Source organism: Pyrus communis, chromosome 11 (genome assembly GCF_041283825.1).
Source record: "Pyrus communis isolate YQ-2024b chromosome 11, ASM4128382v1, whole genome shotgun sequence".
In the NCBI taxonomy this organism is placed as follows: Eukaryota; Viridiplantae; Streptophyta; class Magnoliopsida; order Rosales; family Rosaceae; genus Pyrus; species Pyrus communis.
This window is the reverse complement of record NC_142575.1, coordinates 29,885,968-29,900,663: the sequence shown is the minus strand read 5'-3', so window position 1 is coordinate 29,900,663 and position 14,696 is coordinate 29,885,968. Positions and strand designations below refer to the sequence as shown.

The 14,696-nt window shown below is 37.3% G+C and overlaps 2 protein-coding genes across 14 annotated transcripts; both read right to left on the bottom strand.

The window, feature by feature from the left end:
• Positions 1-1,756: 1,756 nt before the first annotated feature.
• LOC137742569 (putative sodium/metabolite cotransporter BASS1, chloroplastic) lies at positions 1,757-5,173 on the bottom strand. The gene is made up of 7 exons (XM_068482476.2): positions 4,417-5,173; positions 3,894-3,987; positions 3,759-3,792; positions 3,416-3,470; positions 2,834-2,917; positions 2,461-2,748; positions 1,757-2,170 (listed from the first exon to the last, which is right to left on the bottom strand). Exons 1-7 carry the CDS (start codon positions 4,981-4,983, stop codon positions 2,018-2,020), a joined length of 1,275 nt encoding a protein of 424 aa, XP_068338577.1. The 5' UTR covers positions 4,984-5,173; the 3' UTR covers positions 1,757-2,017.
• A 494-nt stretch (positions 5,174-5,667) lies between these two features.
• LOC137741951 (protein FLX-like 1) lies at positions 5,668-14,068 on the bottom strand. Of its 13 annotated transcripts, none has more exons than XM_088679278.1 (8): positions 13,822-14,068; positions 12,689-13,348; positions 12,423-12,586; positions 12,197-12,279; positions 9,376-12,004; positions 7,760-7,852; positions 5,923-6,136; positions 5,668-5,872 (listed from the first exon to the last, which is right to left on the bottom strand). In XM_088679278.1, exons 2-5 carry the CDS (start codon positions 13,267-13,269, stop codon positions 11,912-11,914), a joined length of 921 nt encoding a protein of 306 aa, XP_088535404.1. In that variant the 5' UTR covers positions 13,270-13,348; positions 13,822-14,068; the 3' UTR covers positions 5,668-5,872; positions 5,923-6,136; positions 7,760-7,852; positions 9,376-11,911. The 13 variants fall into 13 exon arrangements, with proteins under 13 accessions (XP_088535404.1, XP_088535407.1, XP_088535413.1 ...); XM_088679281.1 differs by having other exon boundaries at positions 11,874-12,004; positions 12,197-12,273; XM_088679287.1 differs by having other exon boundaries at positions 11,874-12,004; positions 12,197-12,240.
• Positions 14,069-14,696: the final 628 nt, after the last annotated feature.

Genomic DNA, 14,696 nt, shown 5'->3' with positions numbered 1-14,696 from the left:
CTACCCTAATTAAAGTAACAGCATAAATCAATTGGCAGTATGACAAATTAACTAACTTCTTATCGACCTTTGCAAGATTAGCGAACTTCCGATATGCAACATTTATTTACATCCTCATACCGCCGGATGCAACGAGTCCTCCCTTTGTATGTCTTAGCTAGGCAAACGAATAACATCCCACATACTTCCCTGCCAAAGAACTTTTCCTTCAATAGGCACCACATCTTCTTTGACCTCCGTAGAAACCCTAGCAACTGCCACAAATTCCGATGAAAAAGTCAAAGCATGTGGTCAACAGTTTATTGCAGCAATGTCATATGATTCAGCCTTAGACCAACTTCAATGGTGGGTTAAAAGTCAAATTATCCCCCAAAATTTCCCCCCAAACGCACTCCAACCCAAGGGGAAATTTTGAGCTAAATGCTAAATGCTAAACCAATGCCAAATTCCCCCCAAAATTTAGCTCAGAAATCAGGCTAGACTCTACCCAATATTTATCGGAATTTAAATTTTTTTAGATTAAAATGTTCATAAAATTAATTTACGATAGTCTACATTTTATTTATTTTTTAAAATTTAATTTAACAAAAAAAAAAAACCTAAATTCATTCTTTAATAATCCCGGGCTAAAATTTTAGGGTAGAATGGTTGGAGTATAAAATCTGTTTTTGGGCTAAAAGCTAAATTTTTCGGGCTAAAAAATTTGACTTTTAGCCCAACCATTGGAGATGGTCTTAGAGAAGGAAGAGAACCAACTTGAATAGGCATAAGCAGTTGCATGTAAAATATACAATATGCATAGAATATTTACAGCTCTTTCTTTTGACTGCTTAATGCTTACTACCACATGCAGGAACTGAAAGCTACAAATCAATTATACATATGCCAAGGTGCGATACATGAAAATGAAAGAGATCCCTCGTTTTCTAGTTTTCGGGTCTTCCCTTTATTTAACCTATGTAGAAATTCATGTATAAACATATATTACTTAATTTAACGGCTGAATGTGCGGTCAAGAATCCACAAATATCTAGCAAGTGGAATATCTAAGCAACTTATAATGCATTGATTTATAGTAGGACTCAAAATGCAGACCACATATCTAAATATTTGGAAGAAATCCTTAGAGCCTTAGAGGACAGACATAAGCATCTGCAAGGCCTGCCGATCCGAATGAAAAATTCATAAATCAGACATCTCTCGCATAAGTAAACAATAAACGATCTTATTCGAATGAAAATTGGTGGAAATGATTTGGTGGGGGTGATTGATTGAGAAGTTTGGGAGACTTTTTGAGGTTTTGATTTGGGATTAGGGATTAGGAATTTGAATTGAAATATAAGACGAACCAATTGGATTTGTATACGTAAATTAGGCCAATTGATTAAAATAGTGTATCTCCTCTCTTGTTTCCTAGTTCAATCTTCCTTTTAGATTTGACTATTTGTAACTTTTCTTGTCCGAGATAGAGGGAATATATATGGAAAAATAAAGAATCGAAATGGTGGACTGGACGTAGAATAACAAATAAAAACAAAACCTACAAGAAATTGATTTAGTTTTCAGTTTTCATTTTGTTTACTCTTTCCTAACCTCCCGCGGCCATTCCTCCATCTTTGCTTATCCCTCCTTTATCCTTCGTATTCCCCCTCTATACATAACTAAAAAAAATAAAACTGAAAACGAAATGATAATCAGAGCAAGCCAGAATAGGTGAAGATGTTTTTGCAATTTTGGCTTGCTATTATCTTTGAAATCATAGAATATTGGAGGACTTTTGATACATGAACAAATATGTGAAACATTGAGTTAAAATCCAGAGCGAAAATCAAAGGATTCACATTTGTAAGGCAAAGTACATACATTGTTCAACTTATTCACAGACCAGCACCGGAAAGTGCAAATCCAACTGTTCCGCAGCTAAAACGTACGAAAATAAATTCCGACAAATACCAGCTCATACGATAACAGAAGGATTGAAGTTTGTACTGCTCGTCTAAAGATGTTACATGACATTTCAATCTTGCTTCTGGGTTGGCACGGTCTGTCTCCAGAATCCTGCCAAGGCACTACCCAAGATTGAATGAGAAACGCTGGAAACAGCACATGGTACTGCAGTTAGAGGGTTTCCGAAGTGCTGACCGGCTAGAACAATTCCGAGCACCGAATTCTGAAACATAAAAGAGCTGATAACAACACTTGCAGACAACCGATAACGCATACAAATTGACATGGATTCTTTCAATCATACATACACACACATCACACGTGTGCGCACCCACACAATACAAGCAATCATATGGCTTTGGTACAGAATGAAATTAACAATTGACTGTAATGTCTTTTCGATTGAATAAATGAATGCAATGTCTTTTCACTAGAAAGTAAATAGCAGTGGAAAAGCTGTGAAACTCTCTTTTAAAAAATCCAGAAGAAAAAAAACAACCCAATGATGCTTACCTGCATGCCAACCTCGATGGAGATAGTCCTTGATGATGTGACATCAAGCCCAAGCATCCTTGAAAAGAAGTATCCAAAGAAAAATCCACTTGCATGAAGAAGAGCCGAAGCAAGCACCACTTGTTTACCAGACGTAAGGATTGCAGATGAACTCTGGGCAATTGCATTCCCACAAAGAACACCTACAGTTGCTACAGCAATGGGTGGCATCACGGGGGAGACGAATTTAACCAGGCCTTGGAAATACTGATTCAGAAATGCACCCGCCAAAACAGGGAGAAGCACAACCTGTGTTCAAAGCATATGGTACCTTTATATAATTTAAAACAGCAACAGCTATAACAAGACGAATGCAAAACGATTGAAAGCTTACCTGCAGTGTTGAGAATAAGAGCCCAGCTGCATCTACTGCAACATATTGGCCGGCAAGTTTAGCTGTGAGAAATGGGGTCATGATCTACAATATGAAAGGGAAAAAGAAGTAAGGTTCCTTGAAAAAAGCTTATAATTTAAGTCATTAGTAATAGTAAGTGGTAACTAAATTTCTATGATTATAAATCCAAAGGGAATTGGTCATTTCAATTTAAAATTTCTGATTTTTGTCCAAATTTCAAGTTTATTTCCCATGCCCAAACGGTGGGTTAAGTTCTGATCTTTCAGCAGATCACTTTAGGTTGAGAATCGAACAAAGGAAAATTTTATTCATGATTCATATTTAACGAATCATTTCCAAAGGGAGATAGTTTGATGCTCCCCGTAGCTTTTGACAGGCAAAAGAAATAGATATTGCAGAATGTTAATCAGAATTTAATTTTTCTGCGAGTTTCAGCAGAAACTTTGATTCAAACTTATCTTTCTAACCAGTTTTCAATGTATGTGCAAAAATTTGGACCATACCAGTACACCACTTAAAGAACAAAAAAATATCAAAAGAAATTTATGTCAGTTTACCAACCACGGCTGATAAAGTGCTTGCTGCTGTCATTAAAACCGAAAGTGCCACATTTCCACTGCAAAAACAACAAGGTCATCAGATCCTCTGGCCAGGAGAGGGGAAAAAAGTAAAGTAGACTTTTGTCACCCTAGTTTTTGAAAGTTTTAGCATCATCCCTTTTGGTCCTATTCATCTCAGCAGCAAGATGGTACGCAAGGTGCAAGTGAAATGTAGGCGTGCCAATCCTGTAATATTTTTTCAATATAACATACCCATCCAACTCACCAACACTCTGTTGGGGCTGGCAACATAAAGGGGTGGGACAATTACGACAAGTTGATACTATTTCAGATGATTCATGTACCGTGCAATATAAGTTACAATGTTACTTGCTGTTCCTGCAAAGAATTAACCGGGGGAAAATTGTATTCAGAAAGAGCGGTGAAGATTGAGTAAACATAACAACGATATCTACGAAAAGACTGGCACAGATACATACCACCTGGGCAGCAACCAACCAATATCAAACCAGCTGCATAATACGATGGCAAATTCAAAAGCTTGCTCACAAAATATCCTGATAAAGGCATCACCTGCAAGTAGTACTCACCATTTAAATAGTAAATGTTACACATTTGCACCTAAACAGATCGAAGGACACATAACCATAATTTTTAACCCCAGTACAAAACAACATGGAGTTAGAAATGTTTGCAAGATCAAAGTTGTTGACACTGGAGCCTAAGATAACAGGAGGATGAACTCTGCAGGGGTAAAGAGTGCTAAACAAATTTATATATTCGGAGTCGCCAAAAAAAAAAAGACATTTCCTTGAAGGCTTGAACTGGAAAATTAATACAAATATCAACGATTTTATGTGATATGAACGCAAAGGCTAATTACTACAACAAATGAGCTATATGCATCAAACAAAATGTAGGGAACGACATTCAGTATTCGATTCAATTATGTACCAAGTAAATATAAGCATTATTATACATATGAAATGTGGAGCTACAGACCGAGTACTGAAGAACAAAGCCAGCAAGCAACTCCTTGGGCATAGCCAAGGCGCCACGAAGGTCGGCAAAAGTGAGGGTCATACCCATGCCGAGCATGGTCAGTGTTAAACCAAAGATGTTGTAGTTGGGTGTGACCCAATTGAAGGAGCTCGGCTTGAGGAGCCCCAACAGGCACCCCAAAGAAACCCAAATCGGAAATGCAGTCGACACAGCCTCACCAACCAGTTCAACCCAATCCCTGAAACTCCTAGTCGCATTTGCGTTGGAGCTGTTCGACGAAATGCCGCAGTGAAGCGGAGCTAGTGGTAATCGTGCGTTCTTGGCTGTTGGTATCGGTGAAAAGGGATTCGAGGGTAGATGCCAAGTGGGTTTGCTGGGAAATTGTGGTTGCGAGTTGCAGTGGGATCTTAGAACGAGTTGAATGGAAGAAGAGGAGGAAAGAGACGTGTTGGTGTAGTGAGAGAAGGGGAATGATTTGGATGTCAGTGGCGATTGGTTTGAAATGGGGTTCGGTTGGAATTTGAAGAAGCCTGTGATTCCATGGGGATACGAGAGTGACGACTGCATTTTCCCTCTCCCTCTGCCTCTCCCTCTCCGGCTAGTGAGTACCTGATTTCGCTTTCAGGTGTTTACAGTGTTTTGCAACCGGCTCTTCGTCATCTAACATGCACATGGCAGTCGAGATCTAGATTTCTCTTAAAGTAACGAGGCACTTCCATTCCAACAACGGATGGCACTTGGTAACCATGTCGTTTTTAGTTTTTATTGCCTTTTCGACGCCTCTTTATTCCTCTTTATTAGTATTTCTTGGTTTTTTTTTTTTTTTTTTAATTTATTGCAAAAGGGCTAAAGAAATATGTATTGAAAGAGAGAATGAGTCTGGTTTGATTTGAGATCATAAAAAGTAGAGGAGAGCTTTAATGAACGTTTTTATGACATTGTTTACCATTATTGTGTTTCTTATGCATTCTCCCTTGTGTAATAAAGCAACCACCACCACCTCTTTTCCACTTCCACCGTCGCCACCTCTTTTCCAGAAGCCACCACCATTTATGCCACCAACACCCTCATAATCACCACCGCCGCCGCCGCCGCCATATACCACATTACCTATACGTTCGGTATCAACCCCGTCTACATTACCTACGGTATGTATCCAACTCCGTTTCATCTTGGGCTCGATTCCGAAATTTGTATTCGTAAGTTTCCGCCTACAATAATGCATGCAGGGAAAAGGGAACTTTGTAAATATATCAAAACAAACCCAGGAGAATTATAATACCCAGCAAAAGACTACCCTCAATTTACCCTGAAAAATAGAAAGTTATCCTTCCAATCCAATCCTAGAGACCGAAAGACTACCCTCAAATGGCTCCTTGTAAGCAGTCATTTCAAATGCATCAATCAAATGCTTTGCAGTGCACATCTACAGTCCTTACTAAATCCCTTGGTACTACTACAACCCCTCGTCCAAACACAAAATTAGTATCTTACAAACGGTTGAGCATAAATCATTTTGGTTTCCAATTATGCCAACTCTCACATCTTGCCTGGTGGCTTCTGATTAAAGTAGTACGTAGTACGCAGGAGGATACCATTTATGGTCGGCCAACATTCGATCATAACATCGAACCACCTGGTTGTTTGTTCGTTGCATTAAGATAACAGGGAACCAAACCATTCTTGCCTTTAGCTTGTGCCACAATACAGAAATCACCACCTGAGAATATAATTCAACTCATCAAATAAATTGCATACAACAGAACTCTTTGAATACTTGCAATAAATTCATAAAAACATTTGCATACAAACGTAAAAATGCAAATAATGTCGAGCCAAACATGGTTAGCACTTGTGAATCATGTTTATTGACCCACAAATTCGGACACGATTATTTGATTTTCAATGTGTTCCTATGGAGCAATCATACACTAAACTCCAACACCTGCGTCCACAAGACTTCTAGACTAGGTTGAAACACTACTAGAAGGATTTCAGTGGGTTATTACGAAGCAATCAATTGCTCTGCCCCAAATGGATCATCAACTGTGTCCACAGTAAAGCTTTCACAAGGCATTTCCATAAGAGGAACTAGGTTGACGACTCTAAAAGGAAGGTTTTTGGCCTCTTCCACAAATTGAAGCTGACCAATCCAGATAGTAAGGAGTTGAGTCGTCAATGGTTCTTTAACGAAGGAGAGGAAGATTGGGAACTGGTTTGAACCACACATTAAGTACTTAATAAGGAAAATAAAATGAATCAGCTTATAAATTTTCAGTAGTTAAATATATCCTAGTACACATATATACTGTCTGAAATGTCTCCTCTTTTTATTTTTTCAATGGAGACTTGTCAGAGTAATTCAACATTCTTTTTGTGTATGTGTGAAGAGTAATTGATCATTGTGAGAACTTATGTTTGATTGTGGGCCCAATATTTTAGACAAAATCAAACCAAGTTGGTGGAGCCCTACTTTTACCCGAGTCTCCTCTTTTTTCATCTCTCCCCTCCAATCACTCCCTCTCTTCTTGTCTTTGTCTAATCTAACTGCTAACATATACGGGGATTATTCAATTCAAGACGGTTCCAGCAACCCTTGAGCTTTCTTTGAGCACTGTGTCACGGAACTTAAAATTAAGCGGCATAGGAATTGAAGTAATCCCCTGGGTTATATTTTTTTATTCCTTCTGAAAATGTAGACTTTAACTGACCCATAAAACCTTAACCTGAGTTCTCTCATTAAACCTGCACAAAAGTAACTATGTCGCTATTCTCAAGAGCCACTTGAACCACCAGAGTCAAGCTGATTCTTTCTTGCCAACAACATTTACAATCTCCCCACAAATCCGTGTATGTCTAATCTGAAACACAGGTATCCATGAGGTTTAATCGTCAATCGTCACCTTTAGCCATTGCATATTAATTAAAGATTCTCTTTCACCTTTTAGGAAACCTTTATCCAGATTTTAAAACCCTAAATCCCTTGTTCTCTCTGCAAAGTTTCACTCTTCTCATAAGCTTATTTTGGAAATTCATTAGATTAACCTATGTGACAACTATTTCTAGCATCATGGCTCTAACTTTCCAAGTCACTTTAGTAAGAGTATCAATCTTGCATCACCACACATGAGCCCATTCAATATTTTCAACTGTAGCTTATAATGTATCCTCCCAATTTGCTTATTACATCATGTATCCGTCTTCTTTTTCAAAAAAAAATTCTACAATGGTACTATTACCTCATTTATAATGTATTCTGTGTTTAATTACAAAACAAAAATAGCAGTAGTATCGAAATGATAAACCAAAAAAGAAAGGTGCAAAGTTGAATGGCTAAACATACCTCATGAGCAGATTTGAAATCGTGAGCAGAACTAGAGAGAACATTGGACATACGTGGAAGGCAGCAGATTTGCAGGGTCAAAAGGTTGTGAACCTGGAGATGAAGACATACATGAAGAATATCAGAGACCAGATAAGCATATAAACATGTATGCATTTCCTCAATTCTAATTTCTAAGAGAGGCAAGTGATCATGAACAAAACTCAAGAGAAAATAGGACATAAAGACAGACTTGATTAAACACAAATTCAATAGGATACAGCATTAGTTATGGATTCATATCTCCATTCCACTCGAGAAAAGTCATGCAATAGGGTACCAAATGCAGCTAAACCCTGCTCCAATATACAGCTTCCTAAAATGAGTTTAACATACTTGAATGCATAAACTAGCTAAACACTGCCTCTGTCACCCTCCCCAAAAAACAGGAAAAAAATTTCGGTAGCAGTATAATCAGATTGATGAACTAGTGTATCAGGCAGAGAGAAAACTAAGCAGCCCTGACGTAAGGCTTAAACCATCAGATCAGATCAGCATAAGAGCCTAAATAAAAAGTTCTACATCTGAAAGTTAGTTATGCGTTTATTTAGTCCTATGTATAAAATAACACCCAAATAAAGCAGTTGAATCATATATAATCTTCCAAACAGTGCCGTGCTCTAGTAAAAGCTAAAAGAAAAATCATGTACCATTTTAAGATCATGAAGTTGTGATTTCCATAATGGAACGCACTACACAAACTAAATGTTGCGCATAAAGTTTCTGTGGTGAGAGCTGGTGGTAAATCTACCAAGGGGGGTTTCATGGTCCAAACCCAGGCAATGTATTTCATGTTGCCAAGAAAAGAAAGAATGCTGTCAACCGAAAACATCAGCTCCTCCTAGACTAATTCGACTATGAATACTTTAAAAAAATTTCATAGTCAGTAATTTCAAATTCTCATCAGATGACATTAAGCTCGATAGTGCACCACAACTCAGATGCTTCATTACAACCCTTGCATACCTAAACCAAAAGAGGTTATATTCCCTTATGCTCGTAACAAGAGTACCTCATGCTTCAATGTAAAGCCTTTTCATTCTAAACTTGATATCCAAAGTATCCAAAATGGCTTTTGTTCTACCAAAATACTATCCAATTTTATATCCAGCTTTACTTGCTGCTCCTAGTAAATTATGATATAAAATACTGCAGTCAAGAAGGAAAGCAAGCTCTAATTAACTTTACATTAACTACACACATAGCAGACCTGAAATACGAATCAGTCAGAGCTTGCCCATCACAGTAACAATGCAAAACAAAATATCCTGAGAATAAAATCCTACGTGCTGCCAAGGTGCAACCATGGAAGTCTAAAACATTAGTCCATTGATTTGAAGTCTAAGACCCAACAGACGTAAAAGAGAGGATCAAGGATACCAAGCACCAAACTACCTCAACCACAGATCACAAGGAACTTCCTAAAAAATGCCACTGACAAGGGGTTTGGACACAAAACTTATGAGTCCAGTTCTAAAGAAAACCCAATTTTGCGGTAACAACTAAGAGGGGAATATTTAGAAAAACATAGAAGAACAAACAAAGACTGGGAAAAGTCAGAAATTCAAATCACTTACTTGACTGGAAACTCATTCTGCAGCTCCATTGTTGAAAGTCTTCTCAATGAACAGCATACCTCATGCTATGAATACACTCCTTACATTTATGCTGTTGTTGTTCTAAAAGAAGCGAGATACGGAAAGAAAGTTTCCTTAAGAGCATCTCATGAACTAAACTCACTGAAAAAACTCATCAAAAAATTGAGCACTTTCTCACAAGTTCACAACTAAAAAATCTATGCCTTGAACAGTCGACTCCCGTTGTCCCACAAATTGTCTCACCATAGTTTTAATAAATAAATGAATGACTATAGAACTTATAATCCATAAGTCAAAAGTGAAGGGGAAGAATGAAGACCTCTCTTTACATATGCCATGCACAATGAGAGGAGAGAGAAAGAGGGAACACTTTACTAAGATTTTCCTAGCCGTGCCGACAAACTTACTGTTCCACATATGCCATGCACAATGAGCGAAGAGAACGAGGGGAGATAGAAGAGAGAGAAAGAAGGACCACTTTACTAAGATTTTCCTAGCCGTGCCGACAAACTAACTAAATTGTTCCACTAAGAAAACAGATACAAGGAATCTAACTCAAATTATCAGCAGTGAAAATTGACTTCCAAACAGAATCAAGTTTCCTGGGTGCAAAGGTTTCCTGGACATAACAAATCAAGCAAGGGGTAACAGCTCATTCAAACTTCACAGCCAGCCTGCACCGGTGATTGTAAGTGATTTTGAGGAGCGCTTCCACTCATGAGCAGCATAACTCAATGGAAACCAACATACTCACTTGAGACCCCCAAATTACAACATAAGCCACCCAACAATGTCTAACAAAACTAAAATAAAGCCCATGGCTAACAAGTTTGTTTATGTACTGCTGCAAAAATTTGGTTATTAGCACTAACAGTAAAACAATGGCAAACAAAATCTTAAACGGCAATTTTCTATTAAATCTATGAAATATAATAAGTTAATGGTCTGTCCTTGAGTATTCAGTCCAATATCCAAAGAAATTTTTACATGCAGTTCTAATATTAATTGATGTTGCTACACCTTTTACAGATTCAAAATGAATTCTTCCTTATTCCTTGTTTTGGAACTAAAAATGATATTACCAATCCCACAAAGCTTACTCTTTTGAATAATTTTGCATGAATTAAAAAAATGTCTGACTAATTGTTTGTAATTAGAGTCTGAGTCTCGCCAAATACAACCAAAACTCCACAACTGGTATCTCCAAACATTAAAATCAAAATCATAACCAACTCACCAAATAAACATGAAGAGTTGATTCACACCATGTTAATTTAATGTGGGCTATACAAAATAATACAGTAGTTTTAGAGCGTTTATCTTCTCATGTGTGTGGTTGTGTGATATTTTCTTCCTTTATATGATTCCATGAAAAGTTAACTTTCCTGAGTTTTAAGCTAGCTAAGCTAGCACGACCATTATGATACGAAAATGAGGCAACGATAATATAATAGAATGGACAAATATTACAAGATGTACAAAGTCAACAGACTGGAAAATAACAATATTGCTTAATACAAAAGGGGAACAAGAAACCCTAGGTATAGAAATATAAAAAATACATTGATCATAGGTTAGCACAAAACAAATTCACCAAGTGCTTACATAATAATAAGGAAAGAAGAAATGACAAGCTACAATGATAAAGAACTTGAGTCCTCATATGAATTGAAGAAGTTGTACTACCAATTATCAAAGATCAACTTATAAACATTCTGGGCCTGTTTGGCACAGCATTTGGAAGAACGCTTTCAAATAACCAAAAGTGATTCTGAAAATGTTCGACAGAAAACTTAACAGTCCTTTAGGATTGTAAAAGCACTTGGACTTTGATAAAAAATTGTTGTGCTTCTAGTAAAATTTCTTCTAGCAGGACTGCTCCCCTAACACTACAGTAATCCAAAGTGCACAAGCAAGAAAGCTTCTAGGGCAGAAACCTAATTAGCCTTAATATATATGGGCAAACAAGATGCAAAGAGAAACTAACCTTAAACAACAAATAGGAAGAGTATTAATAAACCATATTTGCTAACATAACAGAGTTCACAAGTAAATGACACGAATTCACAATCAAGGGACTGTAAAACACTAGCAATGTTCTTGCTTCAAACCGGACAAAATTCAACAAACTGACCTAACAAACCAAGCATCTGATATATGAAGAGCACAAAAAAAGTACAAACAAAATTCAGAAAATATTATCAGCTATCTATATACAACAGCTGGCAATGTTTATATATTAAGGAAACGGAGCATTGATATCATAATGAAATTCATTTTAGAGAACATAGTACAATATGTGCATCAAAGAACACCAAATTATGAAAACTTTACTGCACCATCAAGGCAATATGATTTGTGATGTGTTTAGGTACAGTTACTAAAGGCCAAATAAACAAGAAAATTTCCAAAATGTCTACTATCAGATAACACTTCAATCACAGATCTAAGCATCTAATACGTTGCAGCCAAGATACCAGTCAGGACGGGGGCTCAGCATCATGGATGAACTAGCTTATCTGTGTCCCTGAGCTCGCTGCATGTCATAAGCACCTGACGAACCGGGCATAGGAGCATACTGAGGAAAATTTTCAGCACCACTATGTACCTGAACAATGAGGGAGGAACTAATGAAAACATATCCTCACTTAGAGGAAAATAATGCATGCATAATAGCCCAGCAGTTTACACAGATATGCATTATTGCGTGGGCACATACAAAACAAAAACATCAATGCTTTAATCAGGCATGCACACACACAACGCCTATTATGAATTCATGAAAGAGAACAAAACTTACAGGATTCATGCCATAGTTGGCAGGATAGGGATTTCCTGCATATCCTGCTTCAAGATTGCCATAATTTGCATTATAACCTACAACTTTAGAGAAAATTAAAAGACAACCCACAGCAATTTCATGTGAAGCTCCAAGTAAAGAACATATAACATATAATTATCATCAATCTGTGCATATGGCTTCAATGTGACTGTGACAACCAATTTAAAAAAGTTCCAATGTATACCTGGATTTCCAACAGCAGCTGCAGCTCGTGCTCTCTTCTCAGTATTAGCAATTTCTGCACGAAGTTTCTCCAGCTCCCTAGCCATCGATGTCAAATTCTTCTCCATGATCTGACCATGCTCATAATTCTCTGCATATCCTTTCTTTTCATACTCAATGGCAGCTCTAAATGCAACCAAAAACTCATAAGGTTAAAACAAATCCATAGATTATAGTCAAAACATAAAAATTAAATTCAAGCACAATAATAAATCATGCAAAATCTACCTAGCACGTTGCAATTCCTGTTTCATTGCTTCAATTTCTGCTCTCAAAGCTGGTGCTTGTTGCAAATCAGCAGTCATTCTAGCCAAATCTTGTGTCATCGCTTGTGCCTGAGCCGAGAGGTCCTGCCTCGCAGCAGTGAGCTCCTTGATATCAGTACGAACCTGAAGAAGTTCATTCCTCATGGCCTCAACTCCACGAAGGTCCACTTCCAAACGAACAGACTTGTCATACAAATCTCTCATTTGAACATCCTTGTCTGCCCGCAGTGAATCAACATGGTAAGCCATTCGCTGCAACTCAAATTGGGCAGCCTCCAATTCCTGCTTAAGTGCGACATGGGTTGCAGCTAGCCTTTGGTTATCACCTAGAAGTCCTTGTATATCTTGATGTTGAGCCGCAAGATGCTCCTCTATTATTGCAGGGTGGGGAGGACGTTGTCTGGGACCCATGCCAAGCTGAGATTCTCGCATTTCCTCGACTAATGCTGGATGGGGTATCGGCCCAAGTCCTCTTCCATATGGAGATTCATGAACCGGAGGGGGCAATCCAGCATGAGGTGGTCCACGATTTCTTCCAGACATGACTTTCTTTTACTCAAAGACTCAACTATAAAAATATGCGCTTCTCAAAAATATCAACCAAGCCCGTTCAGAATCAAACCTGAATGACATCAAAACTAATCTCAATTATCTACCAACTAAGAACTTATTTCTCACAGCCACCATCAACCTTAAAAGTTCAGCCAAACAATCAAAACCCAGCTAGAAACCTCAAATTTTAAACATTTGAAAGCATAATTCTAACCAAGTCTCTTTCTTCTAACTCACTCAACTATATTAAAACAAAATCGAAATTATAATCCATCAATTTAATCCACATCCATCTACCTAACCCTACGTTTGGTGGCCAAGAAAACACAAGAAACTAAAAAAAAAATCAGAATTCCCAAAATTATTACAACCCAGCAGAACTGAAACCAACTGGGATAATTACATTCAAAAAATTCGAATCATATTTAAATTTTTTGCGCCAACCAAACAGAAAAGGAATTATATCCTGCGGAAGGTAAAGTGATACTCGACGAATGTAATTGAAAGAGTAGGAAAAAAGCGCAAATTGTAGAAATTAATAACCTTTGGGAAGGTAGAGGGCTAAGAGAGTCGTACGGAGTGGCTTCTGGGCATGGATTCCGTCTCTGAACGAGCTTGGAGTGGTTCAGAAACCCTAGCACATGAGATTTTCCTCGCTGGGCTGTCTTGTGAAGGAGAAGGAAGGAGGAATTGGAAGTAGAATTTCTTTTTTCTTTTTCTTTTTTATATTTTAATTTTTTTTTTTAATAAACGATATTGGAAAATGTGGCTTTGCAAAGTGTTTGTCATACACTTACAAATTACGAAAAATATCACTAGATTGTAAGACTAAAGAGTGCTATGCGAGTTTTGTGTGATGGGCCATTGGGCCCAAGTCATTTTCGGATGGCATGTTTAGTTAGGAGCCATCCAAAAACAAGATTAATCCAACACAATGAGTCAGCCATAATTTAACGTCAAACTTGTTATTCACGCAAGTTGAATCTAAATGTATTTCACTTACAAGTGAAATAGCATAACTATTTCGAACTCGTTTGGAAGTATTTTTAAAATGATTAAAGTGTTTTTGCTTAAAATGTTTTTGAAACCAATCATTAATAAAAATTTAAATGAATTCTAGAAAAACACATTTGGGCTGTTTGAAAGTGTTCCAGTAAGAAGTATATATATGGTGCTTTTTTGAAAAAGCATTTTAAGTGCTTTTGAAATCCAAAATTAATTTCATCAAAAGCGTTTCTAGTTATTTTAAAAGCAATTTCAAACGAGGTGTTAGCCCATCTTTCATAATTCATGAGTGGCGTCGTGCTCTATATACTAATTTGTTTGTTTTTTTTTTACTTTTGCTTGTGAAGAAATTGAAGTTTCACTATAAAACTAACTAGGAATATAGGGTGTAGCTAACTTATTTATAAACTCAT

What these genes read in the sequence shown, in the direction of transcription:
- LOC137741951 (XM_088679277.1), bottom strand. Translation starts at nt 13,269, where the DNA reads ATGTCTGGAAGAAATCGTGGACCACCTCATGCTGGATTGCCCCCTCCG. An exon ending in CAGGAATTGCAACGTGCTAG is followed by an intron (nt 12,587 to 12,688) that starts GTAGATTTTGCA and finishes GGTTGCATTTAG; the next exon opens with AGCTGCCATTGAGTATGAAA. An exon ending in CCAACTATGGCATGAATCCT is followed by an intron (nt 12,005 to 12,196) that starts GTAAGTTTTGTT and finishes CTCATTGTTCAG; the next exon opens with GTACATAGTGGTGCTGAAAA.
- LOC137742569 (XM_068482476.2), bottom strand. Translation starts at nt 4,983, where the DNA reads ATGCAGTCGTCACTCTCGTATCCCCATGGAATCACAGGCTTCTTCAAA. An exon ending in GGTTGGTTGCTGCCCAGGTG is followed by an intron (nt 3,793 to 3,893) that starts GTATGTATCTGT and finishes AATTCTTTGCAG; the next exon opens with GAACAGCAAGTAACATTGTA. An exon ending in ATTGTAACTTATATTGCACG is followed by an intron (nt 3,471 to 3,758) that starts GTACATGAATCA and finishes TTGTTTTTGCAG; the next exon opens with TGGAAATGTGGCACTTTCGG.